Raw genomic sequence first — 16614 nt, 5'->3', positions numbered from 1 at the left:
CTAAGATAAATCAAAAGGTCGGGGCCAGTTATGTGATGTACCTTGAAAATAAAGAAATTCAAACCAAGATTATCAAACTAGATAACAGCTGTGGTATTACTCAGACAGAAATCATTGCCATTGCTAATACAGTCATAGACTGCAAAATGAATTTCTCTTGCAATAACATCAACATATTCTCAAACAGTCAAAAGGCCATTTCAACGATATTAAACAATGAGACTCACCCTACCACAAATGAAATAAATGTATACCTACAAAATTCTAATAATGGATGCTCACTAAACTGGATAAGAGGTCAGTCATACTGCAAGAGACAGAGCTAACAAACTGGCTAAAATTGCTGCATTAAACCAGGACCTATCTATAACATACAAAATGAAATTGATTGCAACTGGATATGTTACACTGAAAAACCACATAACTGAATGGCCAACACAGTGGAACTTGTAGACAAAATAAAAAGTTAACAAAACAATGGTTTAAACCAGATTTCCACCTGACTCAATTTCTTACAGACCACAGGTGTTTTCATATCTTCACTGCTTCCAGATTTCTGGCAATGATAAATGCACAATATGCAGTAAAACTAATGGCAGTGAGCATTATCTTTTAGACTGCCCCATAGTACAAAACGAAAGATCAGAAATAAAAATCATACACCAAAGCAAAGGAATAACCTGACTGTGTGACAGAAGATTATTAGTTTCTTGAATAAGATAAACATCTCACAAACTAAATGTTTAAAAGGACTAGAGCTTTCAACAGTAATTCTTCAAATTAGTTTGTATATTGATGTATATAGTATAGCTTCTGGTTGACATGCTTCAGGAGCTTTCCTGTTTTGCAGATTGTTAACTTGCACTTTCAACATAACAATTGTGATGCAAACTCCACACATTCTATCAGGTCAGTCCATAAGTTGGTGTGTATTTTATGACCTTGAGAAAAATCTTGTTTTGCTGTTAAAAATGCCAGTCTAATGTGATACTTTTTACACTGAAGAGTTAAATTGGATCTCATTCATATAATACTGTTCAGAATTGGAANTAAATTTATTTTATTGTTATAACTGATAGCTAAGGATAAAATAAAAAGTTTTAATTATCAACTTTTTTCTACTTGGTTGTTGCGCGAGGCCCCTCCAAGAGCGAGGTCCCGGGCGATTGCCCTGCTTGCCACCCCCTAAGACCGCCACTGCTTTCAGATAACTCTAATGATCTCTTATGAATGAGTTTTTTACAGAATTGGTTGTTGGCCCATTGCTAACCCTGTTAGTCATTTCTTACAATAGGAAGGGATACCATAGGTGCATTTAATCCCCATCCATAGGAAAAGTGATAGTCATAAGAAAAATTTTACTTTGTTAATAATAATAATAATAATAACTCTCCCGTGGTCACCACCTGGTCGTGGTGGGAGAGCCCAGTAGTTTTACAGATCCATAGGGGTATGCAGGCTGGAGCACAAGCTCCTGGTAGGGACACCCATGCCAGTAAGGTTTATGGGGAGAAATGAAGCGATTTAAAATAGAGCTCCTTTTCAGGCACTAAGGAAATGGATTAGGTGTCTTGATCGAACAATGCAATTGTTTTTTTTTCGTAAATTTGTTACACAATAGAAACGGATAAATTCGAAGAAAACGCGACAAGAGAGAGGAATCATATTCAGTCGCAACGTTGACCTCTTCCGCGCCCTTCATTAGGTTTCGAATTGTCACCAGGTGACTATGAGAGACCAATGGAGAGGCGACGACAGTTAAGAAATCTATAAAACCGTGCGACTCCAGGGACAAAGGTTCTTGGTTCTTGGTGCTCCTCTCCAGGATTTTTGTGATCCTACTACTTATCAACAGCGACAGATTCGTCAACTCCTGGGACTTACTGTCGCTCTCCCGTGCCGTCTTGATTTGCACAGATTTGCCTTTCACCAGAGACTTTCGCCGAAGCTGTGCCGCACGCCCCGGGGCCGTCGATCTCAACGTACGACATCGAGGGACCAAAACGGAGGATTTCGGACAGAATGTCGGACCCTTGATTCCTTGAAGAAACTTTTACTTTGCTCCTCGAGCTGTGTCACGTGGAAAATTTGAAGAACGTTGTAAGAACCTTTTGTAATATAATAAATGGGTTAAAGATGGTAAACCTGTCTCAAAGTCATTGTGCGCCCACACTACAGAAGGAACCGCTCGGCTGTCGAAAAACCTCACCCTAATCGGCTGACCTCACACTCTGCACTAGTTGAAGCAGAACCATCTTTAACAGTTGATTCATAAAAGCCTTAACCCTAGATGATATCTTTTAATTTATATGAATGTTTAACAAAAATTCTGCAGGTTTGATTAGTGGTAAACATTCCGGGGGTCATAAAGATGCTACAGTTAAAATTTGGTAACGATTAGTTCAGTAGTTTTCATGGTTAGTGGTCACAAACGAAAAATACGTTGTCTCTTTATATAGTAGTATAGATATAGGAATTTGTTTAAAAAGTTACTGTTAATAATGTTTAAATTTAATTGCTTGGTGGAAATTGGAATAGAAAGAAATAACCCTGAAATTGTAAGAGTTTTATATTATTGTTGGTAAATTTTAAAATTATTGTCAGGAAATTTAAATTTTGTATAAAAAATTTTCATTGTTTTTAATGTTTATGTAGAATGTGTCATATTGATATAAATACCCGCTGATGAGAAACAAACAGGTCCGAAATGCAATATTAACATGTATGTGTCCAGGTAAATTAAATAAAACAATTTTCTAATCTATGAAACTGAGTTGCAGTATCCTTAAAGCCAGTTTAACAAGTCCTGTTAATAGATATGTACTATTGAACGAAATAAGATTATGATATACGAACAGCTTTCGTTACATGGCATATAAAAGATTCAAATGTTACATAAAACCAAAGACAATGACAGACCAGACCAAACAATTAGTTTGTAACTTGAATGTCACAAAAGCATGAAAAGAATGAAAAATTTCCTAGAAACTTTCATTTTTACTGATAAGACAATGTTTCACACTTGTGGTTCAGTTAATTGTCATAACTGTAGAAGGTGTAGACTGATGCAAGACCATGTTTTGGGACCATTTTCTCCCCAGGGAATTTCTACTGCTATACAGTATCGAAGTAGAAATTGGAAAGCTCTCGTCCACAAGATGGCGCCCTGTCCCATTTCAGTAACTGTGTTCATATAGCTTTATATTACAGACTCCCTAATACATGGATTAGAAGTAGTAGTCTAATTGCACCACCACACTGAAATCTAGACAAAATACTGCTTAACTTTACTTGCGGGACAAAAGAATACAGTGCATACAAAGACGATCTGCCATCTTGAACATCCACAAGAGAATAACTGGAACCTTTGTGATTATCATGTCCAACATGCTGGCATGGACATGGGGTAAAATATTTCTTGGACATTTGCAAGGCTGCAAAAAAGAGAGTGAAATATCTTATCTTTTATACAAAACTATGTATGAAATAACAATTATTTTGTGAAAACATCATACAAAGTAGCCGAATGCTGTTACTATACACAGATCATCATCATCATCTAATTATTATATTGAATAATTTCATTTTACAGTTAAACAAATTCCAGAATATTACAAATTAAAAATCAAATTCATAATAATAAATTTCAAGCATTACAAATTAAAAAATTATGATGAAAATTTAACCTTTATTGAATCAGACTATATACTAAAACAGCTTAATTTTGGAAACCAAAAATTTTATTAGAATAAAAGTTTTCATTCTCATTGCAGATCATCATCATCTGATGTTATTGACTTATCAAATGCAATGAACAAACATTAACAGTACAGTTTCAGTTATTTATTTTGCATGAAATTGCAGCATTATGATATTTCATCTTACACCAGTAGTTTGATTTGTGCTGAAATAGTGCAAGTAGCTAAAGAAAGAAAAAAGTTTATAAATATAAATAAAATATTTCATGTTATACAAATATAAAAGTGATGAAACTAATTCTATTGTGAACAAAAGCACAGTTTGAAGCAACTAGAAATTATAGTCTTCTACGCTACCTTTACCATAAAAAATGGCTTGTTATTGCAATAATAATGCTCATTTTGAAACTAATGTTACCTGTAGTATAAAATTAAATCATAATATAATCTAATTGCACAAATCCAGAGAAAAATTTTGTTAGTCAAACATATGTTTTCATACATAATTCATTCCTAAAAGTTCTGAAACCAAAACAAATTTTCCCATAAGAAACTTTTCCCAAAATAAAGCTTTATTTTTTAATTGTATTCATTACCTTTCTAAATGATGTTCATTAAAAGTTCTTGCATGTAATTAATACTGTTAAATATAATGCCGAATGGCAATTGTGTACTAATTAGAAATAATAAAAAAATTATATTTAATAATAAATTTTTGTTATTTAATTTTATTTAAGCACCATTTAACATAAATTCTTGAATGCCATTTATATTAACATTAGTGTGGTTTTTATTAATTCGTTTAAATTTGACTGCAGTGTGTACCAAAAAACAGAATTAGTATCTTTTCTGCATGCGCAATAAAATCTAAGTTAAATAGCAATGTTGTCGATGATTCGTGATGTGACATCTAACGATGCCGGGCAATCTCGGGTGCCGCTAACGTCCAAATAGGTAGTCCCGTCAATCGGTCGAGCCATCGACTTTCTTTAACATAGGAAATAGGGGGAGTCAACCGTCCGTGTCTCTAATCTGTGGTCGGCTCTTGCCAAGTAGCTTGTTTGGCAACCGATGCAATTATAATCTCCCAATTAAAAAATACAGAAATCTTTGTAAAAATCAAAATTAATTAACTTTTTTCTCATATGATCAGTTAATTTGGGATTTTTACAAAGTAAGGTCTGTTTTCAAATATTATTATTCTTTGTTGTACAATGAAGTTATTAATCAGCACATTGTTATTTTTGGTAAAACACATTTTACTATAACAATATATTTATTTTGTCTTATTATTTTTACAAATTTTGTGTTGGACTCAATATTAGCAGAGTTGCAAATTTGTTTAAGTAATTGTTAAATACTCACCTCTGTTGTTTTATCTTTCAATCTGTCTTCTAAGTAAGTCATTACATTTTCACAAATTTCACACCGAAAATCATTTTTAGATTTTGAAGGTGGCAATATTTTTGTGGCTGAAATTAGCAATTAATAAAATTAGTTTCAAAATGTATGTAAAATATATATAAATGAAAAAATTTTAAATAACAAAATGCTAAAACTGAAAGTCAATAATGCATTATATGTAGTACAGTAGATCCCCCTATAAGACGGGTTCCTATAATTATGATTCCTATAAGACGATGAAAAAATTGTGGCGGTATCCGTAAACAATGGTAAAAACACTCCTATAATTATGTAAAACATCATCGGGCAGCTGAACTACTTTCCACCGTCCAGCGCCACGCTACGGACAGTTTAGGAGGGTAAATTGAGTTTAGTATCATCTGTACATATAATTATATATAAATTAGGTACTGTATATATAATTATATATTAACTTAATTTATTTAACTTTATTATAATTCTAGCGCCACGCTACGGAGAGTTTAGGCGAGCTATCGTCTGTACAGTATGTAAATTAGGTACCATAAGCCTAATACAGTACTGTAATTTTATACATTTCTTGTGAAAGAAACATTTCTTATTCAACAATGATTAAAATTATTTATATTAATGATGTCTCCAAAGTTCAACGAAGTTTTCGCAGAAAAATAATATCAGAAATCGCGGCCACAGTTTGCTGCGCTGTTCCGCAACAAAAACAAGCTTGAGCAACGGCGATGTCGAACAGTGCACACTAAGTAATCCTACAATTTTTTGTTTATAGCTTAGTTTATACGGATTATTTCCAAAAAAAATATACGTATTTTGGAAATGTTGAGTCTGATTAGTCTAAAATCGATTAATTTTATGGAAGAAAACCTTTCAAACAGCCGTAGTTCATAAACTTCACACGTGTCGGGCTGTGATTCCTACAAAATTTATTCATAAAGAACAGAACATATCTACCGTCTTATAAGGGGATCGACTGTATATATATCTGACATCATGTACACATGCATGTGAATCACGATATACAGGATAACTCATTTTAATTATTCCAACTCAAAAATGAATAAATAAGCAATACTCATCCTGCAAAAAGTTCATAAATCAAAAATGTTAGATCACAAGAGGCTATAAAATGGAACTATGTTTCATCATACATTGCCCTAGAATAAAAATGGGTTCAGATAAAAAGTTTGTAAAATCATGATATGCAATAAAAAACAAAGTACAGTCGATCCCCCAATAACGCAGTAGATACGTTCTGCTTTTTATGAAATTCATGTTCTACGAGTCCTTAAATACATGAGCCAATCACAGCCCGGCACATATGCAGTTTAGGGACTACAGCTGTTTGAATGGTTTTCTTCCATAGAATTAATTGATTCCAGACTAATTTGACTCAACATTTCCAAAACACATATAATTTTTTTAGGAACAATCCGTATAAACTATGATAAAAAATTGTAGGATTACTTACCGAGTGTGCACCGTTCGACGACGCCATTGTTTAAGCTTGTTTTTGTTGTGGAGCGGCGCATCGAACGGTGGGCGCGTTTTCTGATAAGTTATTTTTCTGAGAAAAATTCGCTGAACTTTGGAGCTTTGAACTTTAAAAAATTATTTCTATTAATGATGTATCCAAACATCATTAATAGAAATAATTTTTATGGCCGTTGAATAAGAAATGTTTTTTTCACAAGAAATGTACTGTATAAAATTACAGTACTGTATTAGACTTACAGTATCTAATTTATATACTATACAGACGATAGTAAACTCAACTTACCCGCCTAAACTCTCCGTAACGTGTAAGTAGTTTGAATGCTCCAGATTTGACCAATCCTGTCGCAACACGAGTCGGTGATGACATTTTACTGCATTTTACGAGTTTCTTTTAGCGTAATATAATTACCTCTTTCTAACCTGTTACCGGTGTGTCTACTAACTCTTAACGATCCAAAACGAATCAAAACTAACGTTTTCGAACCCTTAACCGGTTCTTCTTCAGGTTTTTTTTTTCGAATCTCTGATGGAAAATGCAGCTCGTAAAAACTTTAAATTCGAAATATGTAAGTTCGAATGCACGTTTCCCGTTTCCGTCGTTGTAACGTGCATTCGAACTCACATATTTCGAATTTAAAGTTTTTACGAGCTGCATTTTCCATCAGAGATTCGAAAAAAAACCTGAAGAAGAACCGGTTAAGGGTTCGAAAACGTTAGTTTTGATTCGTTTTGGATCGTTAAGAGTTAGTAGACACACCGGTAACAGGTTAGAAAGAGGTAATTATATTACTATTCTCCGGTGTTGTGGTAAAGATGAGTAGTCAATTTCTTTTAGCGTCTTTATATGAATACAATCGCAACTTTTTTGCTGCTATATATGAATCCGCATTATATGAACCCGTTTCTACTGTATTCATTTAAGAAAATAAAGTTGTTCCCATTTTATTGATTGTAGCACCATCTTGAAATGTTTGGTTTAATCGATTTTTTGTTGGATGTGTATTTTTCGAGTTATTCTAATATATTGATTAAAATGAACGATGCTGTATAGCAAAATAATATCTTTAGTTTTTTTCAGCTAGTCTATTCAAGATGATGCAAGATAGATGAGGAAAGTTCAGTGATTGTTCAAAGGAAAAAGTGAATGGCGCAGTGCAATATGTAGAAGCAAGATTTCTATAAGAAAGATCTTAATAATCTTAAACACTGATATGTGGCCAAGATGTCTACCATGAGTTTTTATAATTTTATTCATTTTGTACTCTTGTTAATTGGTTCTTCACATATTTTCGTTATTTATTGTTAATTGCATTTACTTTTACTTTGTTTCATTTTTAAGAATTATCATATTTTAGTCTCTAGAAATGACAAATCCATGATCTTGATTGTGTTAGATAGCAGTAGTTTAGTTAAGAAGGGCTGGAAGAACAAATAAGACAGTCAAGGTGTGAAGCGATGCAATAAGATCCTACATACCATGTTAAAGAGATTAGGAGAATTACATACCAAAAGGGTTGTCCTAGTTCAGTGATTCCCATTTAGTTTTTCCTGCGTACCACTTCAACAAAGAGCTCAAACTCACGTACCCCTTATAGCAGAAATTCATATTAATCCATACTAATATAAATTCGAAGGTAATTCTGTGTGTCTGTCTGTCTACCTTTTCACATCTAAACTGCCGAACAGGTTTTAATAAAATTTGGCACAGAGATAGCTTACATGTTGGAGATGGACATGGGCTACATTTCATTGCAAGAAAATATCTTATTCCCATGAGAAAATTCGATATAATGCGGGCGAAGCCGTGGGTAGACAGCTAGTGATAAACAGAATAAGTTTTTTTTTACATTTATTACCTTTAAAATACAATTCTAATAATAATGAAAATAACATAAGGTTATTTAATTTTACTGTGACAAATGTGCACGATTTTCTTTGCACAACTTTGTAAAATCTGGTTGCTTTTTGGTCAACTTCAGGTCTCAAGTCAGCTTTGAGTCAAAGTTGGTGACGATGTTTAGTTTTCGTGTTTGTCACGGCCGAAAATCCGCTCTTGCAGAGGTATATTGTGCAAAATGGTAGTAAATATTTTATTGCCGCTTCGCTGATACGATAATAATGATAACTGTACAATTAACACAAATTGTGTTAATTGTACAATTTTTGTTTCTTGCATTAGAATTTCATTTAGGTATTGTCACAAATGCATTCTTTGAAATTTCGAGACTATTTTTAGTTATAAATAAACAAATTTGTGCATTCGACATCATGTTGTAAATTGTCGAATTTTTGATGGTCCATCCATTATTTTTTGATTGCTTCATCTCATGCATTTAAATTTTAAATTGACCGATTTTAGATTGTCGAGCGCACCCCTTCGTGCAATTTCGCTTATCTCCAGGGGTACACGTACCACTAATTGGGAACCATGGTCCTAGTTGGTTGCAAGTCAGCATCCCACAGAAAGCTATTGCTCCATGATCATTTGAAATTTGTGAAATACCTAGGATAGGATGGTCAATTAGATCAGTCTCTGAAAGCAGATGGACATTGCCAATAAATTTTGAGAGATCATACAAGTTACTGGAAGAGGATGTACTGTACAATGCAATATTTCAGATAGTTGTGAGTAGGTTGTGCAGATTGCAGGTTGTTGATAATTTGAAGTTATATACAGCAGAGATAGGAGATTAACAATTTTAGATTACAGAAACTTATCCACCTGTGATACAGGAAGAGGCCATAAAAATTACATTAAATTAGCTAAGATTTAAATAGGGAATGGACATTGAGGAAGAAGAGGCAATTATGAGTAAGATTTTAGATATTATAATCAAGCTATCTTATTTCATATTTTAAGAAAATTTTGATTCCTATAAAAGAGTTTAATGATATTTACGTAAATAGGTATGTTGAATAAGAGATAGAATAGAAGAACATAACTACGAAATTACCAACATACCAGCATAAATTCATTTAAAAAACGAACATTTTCTACCGTCTTCAATGGTCATCATCAGGTTCGAATCCAAGATTTCAAAAAATCGAACATTGCAGTTATGCGCATGTCCGATGCAGGGCCTTAATAAAATTATTCATGTAATTGGTTTCCTGCTTCAAAAATCCGATGTTTATATTATAGTGTAGACATATATAGTGCGTATTATGACGTATAATGGATGCACACCATATATGTCTACACTATAATATAAACACGGATTTTTGAAGCAGGAAACCAATTACATGAATAATTTTATTAAGGTCCTGCATCGGACATGCGCATAACTGCAATGTTCGATTTTTTGAAATCTTGGATTCGAACCTGATGATGACCGTTGAAGACGGTAAAAAACGTTCATTTTTGAAATGAATTTATGCTGGTATGTTGGTAATTTCATAGTTATGTTCTTAATTCTCACACCAGTATGATGAATGATTGGATAGAATAGAAGAGTTTGTGAATTAAAAAAAAAAAATGGAAACAAAAAACCAATATTGGAAGATTACTTGGATTAGCAGGAAAAAAAAAAAAAATCAGGAAAAAATAAGCACCAGGGTGTATAAGAAGCAAAAGTGTCATTGATAAATTGAAGATAAAAAGAACTCGTTAGGTACAAGGTGAAAGCATTAGAGTTTGTTAAAAAAAGCATATGTGTATTGTAGTAAAGTTGTAGGGTTAGAACGTTGCAAAATAAAATGAAGACATTTAACAAATCAAGGAACTAAACCAGCAGAAATTGAAAAAAAAGAATTTAAACAAAATTTTTTAAAATGGGTAATTGAAATAGAAAAGTATGACAGTTTATCAAAATTGAATGTGGAAGAAGTCATTTCCATTTATCCAGAAATTATTTGCAATGCAGCTAGATCTGTCACAGCAATGCCCCCAACACAAATCAAGTGTAGAAAGATTATTTTTAGCTTTGAAAATAATTAAAGCTGATTTAAGGGCATCTTTGAAGAAGGATTTAATTGAAGCTATTTTGTTTCTTAGAACCATTTCATAAAATTCAAAATTTTAAATCTAATTTTGTTTTTTTTATTTAAATGAATGAAAATGTATTTTTTTAAATGTTTTTTGTATTTCGTTATAATTCATTTATTTTAAATAAAAAAAATGCATCAATTTAATTTATTAAATACGTAATTTTCTTTGTAGTATTTGTGTTTAGTAGTTAAATTATTTTGACCCAATTGAATTTGAATGTTTTTGATTCATTCATTTATTATCCTCACTCTAAATAAGTACCCCCATAAAATGACTTGGTACTTAATTTTGCCAGAGTAATTGAGCAGCGTATACGTTTTTCTTTTCTGAACAAGGAGCTGAAGTAGCTAGCTAGATCACACACTTTTTAGTTGGACTAACTCTTCTGGAAGGGTGAAATTGAAGTGCAAATGCTGTCAAATATATGTAGTTGTAGAATTTTATCGCTCCCCTTTCTCCTCTTTTTAAATATTTCTTAAAAATTAATGTAAGTTAAATATTAAAAATACTAACTATAAAAGTATTTGGGTAAATGCCCCGGGCTCCTTTGAGTTCAGAGAAGAGTAACCCCCCTATGAGTGCCTTTGCACCCCCCATAAAATGACTTGGTACTTAATTTTGCCAGAGTTGGAGTCAACCTACTAAAATTATCAGGAGTCGAAGTTGAGTTTTTTTTACAAACTCCCCAGCCATGGTAAGAATAAATGAAAACAACAATGATGAAACTGGAGGAAGAGAAAAAGCAAGGTGGAGAAGAGAACGTGTTAGTTGATATCATGAGATCTTACAAGATGTTGTGCAGGCAGATAATGAGGTATGAAAGCAGGCTAGTTTTTGTAAAGCACAACACAATGACATGACGAAAAATAAAAAAGATTTAACAGAGTATGACAATCTGGGATATGTGTGATAAAGATGAAAGAAATGAAAGAAAAGGAGTGGTATGTAGGATCTATGAGGAAAAGTTTAAAAAAGAGGATAGACGGGCATAAGAGATCTGATTAAAAATACAGTCGACCCCCCTATAAGATATAGATACGTTCCAATTTATTAGGAATCCGATTTCTTACAAGTCGTTCAAATCACAGCCCGACATGTGTCAAGTTTACGGACTACGGCTGATTGAAAGGTTTTCTTCCATAAAATTAATCGATTCTACACTAATCCGACTCAACATTTCCAAAATATGTATATTTTTTCGTAGTTTTATAGGAATCGTAATTATAGGGACCGTAATTATAGGGGGGTCGACTGTAACTCAAATACAAGCCTGACATGAGAGGCACTAGATGAAAGAATGAGAATATTATGGGAAGAAATGAGGACATTATATAAGAAAGATGATTATACAAAAATAAAAGTTGAACAGATTGTTACCTTTTAGGATTGGGGTGTAATGTAATAAAAAGTGATGTAGATGCACTATTGAAACTTTGGAATTAACATGATAATTGTAATAGTAATAAATGACTGATATCACTTATTATTGTAATAATGTCTTAAGACAATGACAACTGAGTTAAGGATTAAGTAGAGTTGGTGATGAAATGAAGTGGAGAAAGTAAAGTGGTAAAAGAAGTGTGGGTTGAATAACAATACACAGTAGATTTAGTAAGATAGAAGTGTTATTTCTAATTATTTCTAGGATTTAAAGTTGATTTTAAAATATAAAAATAGAACAAATGCCTTAAGTTAAAAAATTTGAACTTTTTATACAATCTTAGAATGTGAATATAACATTGGCCTTATCTCATTTAAAAACAACATTTGAAAATTATTACCTCATGTTTCTGGCAGTAAGATGTGAACTCTGAGGGATTTGCCTCTTCCCAGAATTGAAGACACCTTTGTACAAGAAAGTTAAATGGAAGCATACCTGTACATGCAACTCTTTACAAGATATAGCACCCTCAAAATCAGACTTCTTCCAGGTGCTATATGCTCTGCTAAGCCTAGCATGGTGGTCAGACATTCTAATGATATTTATTAATAAAAATAAAGTCTGACATGCAACCATTTGTGAGATATTCACCTCCAAAGTGGAACCCCAATGGCAGCAGTTTTGGTCGCCATCTTGCTTATGAATTGTTGCTTATGTTTGCAAACAAGTTATGTTTTAGGCATGGCAACCAATGCTTTTAACATAAATAATAAATGCATTAAGTTCTACTGATCAAAAACAGTTACCTTCAACCAGTGCTACTGCCTATTCTCCACACTGATTTCTCAAACGAGATTCCGGTTGTTTTGTTAACCCAGGAAATCCCACAAATTTCTTAAAAGTTCACTTTTTTCTTATTTTGTGTTAAGGTTGAGGAAATTTTGCAAATAGAGAGTATAATTAACACAAAAACTGTCAGAATACATTTGTATTTATTAATTTTAAACCTACTTATTAGTTTTTTTTTAATTTTTCCTCCTTATGGCATGTCACAAATTGTCAATAATCAATACGTAGCTTATTTGTAGCAGGACTCTAAAAATTATTTACTTGTCAAAACCCGTAATATCTGGAATAATTGCGCTTATGCTGTCTTTATTTTTAACCATGTCCGGTAGCATCAATAACTGTCTAATGCCAGGTTGTGCAAATTGGGTAAGGATACAAATGAGTACGAAGTCTGCAAGTATAAAGTTTTTCTTCATAAACCCGATTATTAAAGCCAAACGAATTGCTGAATTAATCGGGCTATAAACTCGATGCCGCTATTAAAGCAGCTGAGGTAGACAAATGAAGAATACTAGAGAGCAAAAGAAGTACTACAATCTTGAAAACAAACTAAATTTTCCATGCTACAAGTGAAAAAAAACATATAACATCTGTCTTCTCTTAAATGCATTAAAGACGATTCTACTAACATCAATTAAATTGGAAAGGGCATTCTCAGTAGCGAGACTTTTCATTACTAAAGAATCAGATTGATTGATTGGAATATTGACAATCTTTGCTTTTTAAAATCTTATTATAAAAATTTACAATAAAATTTTGTATTATGTTTTATTTAAATAACAAAAATTACCTTCTAAGTTAGAAGTTTCATCTAGATTCATTTTTTTTTTTAAATTTTCAACTCATTTCAAAGCATTGTAGTTGTTGTTGTTATAGTAGTATGCAGTTTCCAGCAAACTTTTAATAAATTTTTTCTATTTGTGAAAATTTATGTAATTCAAAGGTAATTTTTAATATGTATCTTACACAGTATTATTAATATGATTATGGAGGTTGCAGAATGTATTAAATTACTTTAAAAAATGAAAAATAATTATATCATTCAATTTTAAGATTTATTTTATATCTTAAAAAGAATTAATTATATCCCGGGATTTCNGCAAACTTTTAATAAATTTTTTCTATTTGTGAAAATTTATGTAATTCAAAGGTAATTTTTAATATGTATCTTACACAGTATTATTAATATGATTATGGAGGTTGCAGAATGTATTAAATTACTTTAAAAAATCAAAAATAATTGTATCATTTAATTTCACAATATTTTGTATATCTTAAAAATAATTAATCCCGAAATTTCGGGAAACAGTTCACTTTTATCCCAGAATCCAGGGACAAGCAAAAGACCGGGAAATGAGAAACCTTACTCCACACTCTGCATTGATCAAGGCTTGCTGTCATTTGCCTTGACTGACACTTCACACATGTATTAAAACTATCTCCTTTCACATATAGTCACATGATTTGATGCAAACAACAGCAAGCACCTCAGTGCCTGCATGGAAGAGAGCACCCACACCTTCTAGAACTATATAACATCAAGTATGCCACAAACAGTCAAGTCAAAGCAGGCGTAGACACATGGGCTAAACAATTGAACATGATAGTGTTAGCAGAGCACAAGGAATGACTCCCAATCATGCATGTCCTGAAAGTATCGATAGATTGATTTTGGGACGAATAATCACATGTAGAGTTATGGTTCTTTTGACTGAGTATGATCTATACCTCTGATAAGGTCCCAACATTCATTTCATTCAGAGCTGTAATTGTACTTCTCTGGTTCCATATTATCTTTACAAAATGCTTACTTTCAAGTAGTCAACTGCTTAAATTTTTCATCAAGGAACATTTTTGTCCTGTTTTAGGATCGCTTCAGCTTCTTAACCCACAAGTCACTGTTCCAACTGAATTTGAACATTTTTGATAAATTGAACAATTCAAACTATACATTTTCATTCCAATTTGTTAAAATCAATACTCATGTGTTTGCAATATCAACATCATTTCTCAGTTCAGGTGAAAATTTTCACACTTTGTATAACTATATCATCTCCAATTTCATGTTTCTAACACTCCAATCCATCTAAGGAACAGAGGACTTGAAAAAACTGAACAAGTCATGTAAATAAAACATTGCTCCAGAATTCTTATATTCTTAATGTCATACCAGCTTCTAAGTACTATGGATTGTTTCCAACATACTTCTACTTCTTCTAGGGCCCACTGAGTTAAAATCATGCTGTTTGTGGGGAATGGATTCAAACTGTTCTCTGATCCCAAGAATCACTGATCTGTAAGTGGATCCAATGTAGAAAAATTTGTTACTTCCTTTGCTTAATCTAATGGCATAGATTCCAGGCTTTTTAACTTCTGCCACTACTTCTGTCTGTTATAATTATCTGTACAACCAAGGGTAATCTTTTAATTACTACTTGGATGTTATATTGTTTTGCTAATTCAATGTTATCATCAGTGCTATAGTTTGCCCAATACTATGCAACACTAACTTCCTCATTTTTTACTTCAGTTGTTATTTGCTTTTTATATCTAGTTGATTTAGACAAGCTTTCACCAACTTCACTTTTTTGCAGGACCCCATGTCTATGTGCTGCTTCTATTATCACTTTAATTTCTTCTTTTCTGTGCCGACCATGAGTTGATTGAATAACTGTTCTTTTTAGTAGGGCTCTATATGCTGCCAGTTTATGAGCTATGGAATTTGAGTGCCAGGGAATGCATGCTTATAAGTGCTTTCGTTTACTCGCACTTTTATGCGTCAAATTTAATATTTCCACAACTCTGACTCACAACATTTTGTTGGCAAATCTGATTCACTGAAATCTGACATTGAACTATTAGTAATATTTGTATGGTATACGAGAATACAGGATCTAGAATGCAAATACTGTGACAGTGGCTAACAATCTAACCAAAATTGAACCTCTTCTCTTGGGTGAAGGTTAAGATGTGCACAACTTGAATGAGTATAAGCTTACTGGATTGGCTCTGCCAAGTCATAACTTCATTGACAGGTAGGCAGGCTTGAAGGGCCAGAGTCTTATCAGGGTGGGCAGATGGTCATATACTGATGCCTACATTTCTAAATTATAGGTGAAAAATGACAAGCTGAGATATACACAAATTTTTTTATGCCCAGAACAATTGTGGGCAAATTCTGGATAATTTTTTTTGAAAGCGAAAAAGGCTAAAATTTTGGCTAAATTTATAATTTAACATGTAAATATAAAAAATTTTCCAAAATTTAGTGCAAACTGGGAAGAGCAAAATAATGTTTTTGAGCATGGGACAATGAAAAAATCAGGTTGCCCCAAGTGTTATTTATAAACATATACAGTACCAATGCTGTATTTCTTAACAGTTGTATCTGCAATATATTTCAACTTATAATGTCATATAAAGTACACAAATGCATTTTTTGAAAGTGATTGATGTGACTCAAGGATTACTTAAGTTGACTCACATTTACAAAATGAAAAACTGACTAATTCACAAAATTTTTAGGATGTATGCTCTGGCCCTGATGGTACATGGCTTTATATATTTTGGTACAATATTGTTTTCTTGTTACAAAAATGGTTACATCCAAAAAGTTAACTTACAATGAACTTCTCTGATCCATCCTGAAAACAGATAAATCAAACCTGTTACTGGACATGCACATGGTCTTTTTATCTGGGAGCTTCTAACTTCTCCTAGATTCTATCTTATTTTAAAATCAAACAATTAGTCCATTGACACTAATTGTCACAGATTTATTTTGCAACATTGTTTAATTTCATTGC

The 16614-nt window shown here is 32.5% G+C and overlaps 1 protein-coding gene across 2 annotated transcripts in view; it reads right to left on the bottom strand.

Annotated features, from left to right (window-relative positions):
• Positions 1 to 5031: 5031 nt before the first annotated feature.
• The window catches only part of LOC111613009 (prosaposin-like), a 67074-nt gene continuing 55491 nt past the window's right edge, over positions 5032 to 16614 (bottom strand). For both annotated transcript variants that reach the window (XM_023354303.1, XM_023354304.1), the window contains one exon: positions 5032 to 5170. In XM_023354303.1, the coding sequence (XP_023210071.1) occupies positions 5052 to 5170 (119 nt within the window). In that variant the 3' untranslated portion in view covers positions 5032 to 5051. The remainder of the gene's footprint in view (positions 5171 to 16614) is intronic.

This window comes from Centruroides sculpturatus, unplaced genomic scaffold (assembly GCF_000671375.1).
Source record: "Centruroides sculpturatus isolate CEXI.00-Female unplaced genomic scaffold, Cexi_2.0 scaffold1781, whole genome shotgun sequence".
Taxonomy (NCBI): Eukaryota; Metazoa; Arthropoda; class Arachnida; order Scorpiones; family Buthidae; genus Centruroides; species Centruroides sculpturatus.
This window is presented reverse-complemented; position numbering and strand designations above follow the sequence as displayed.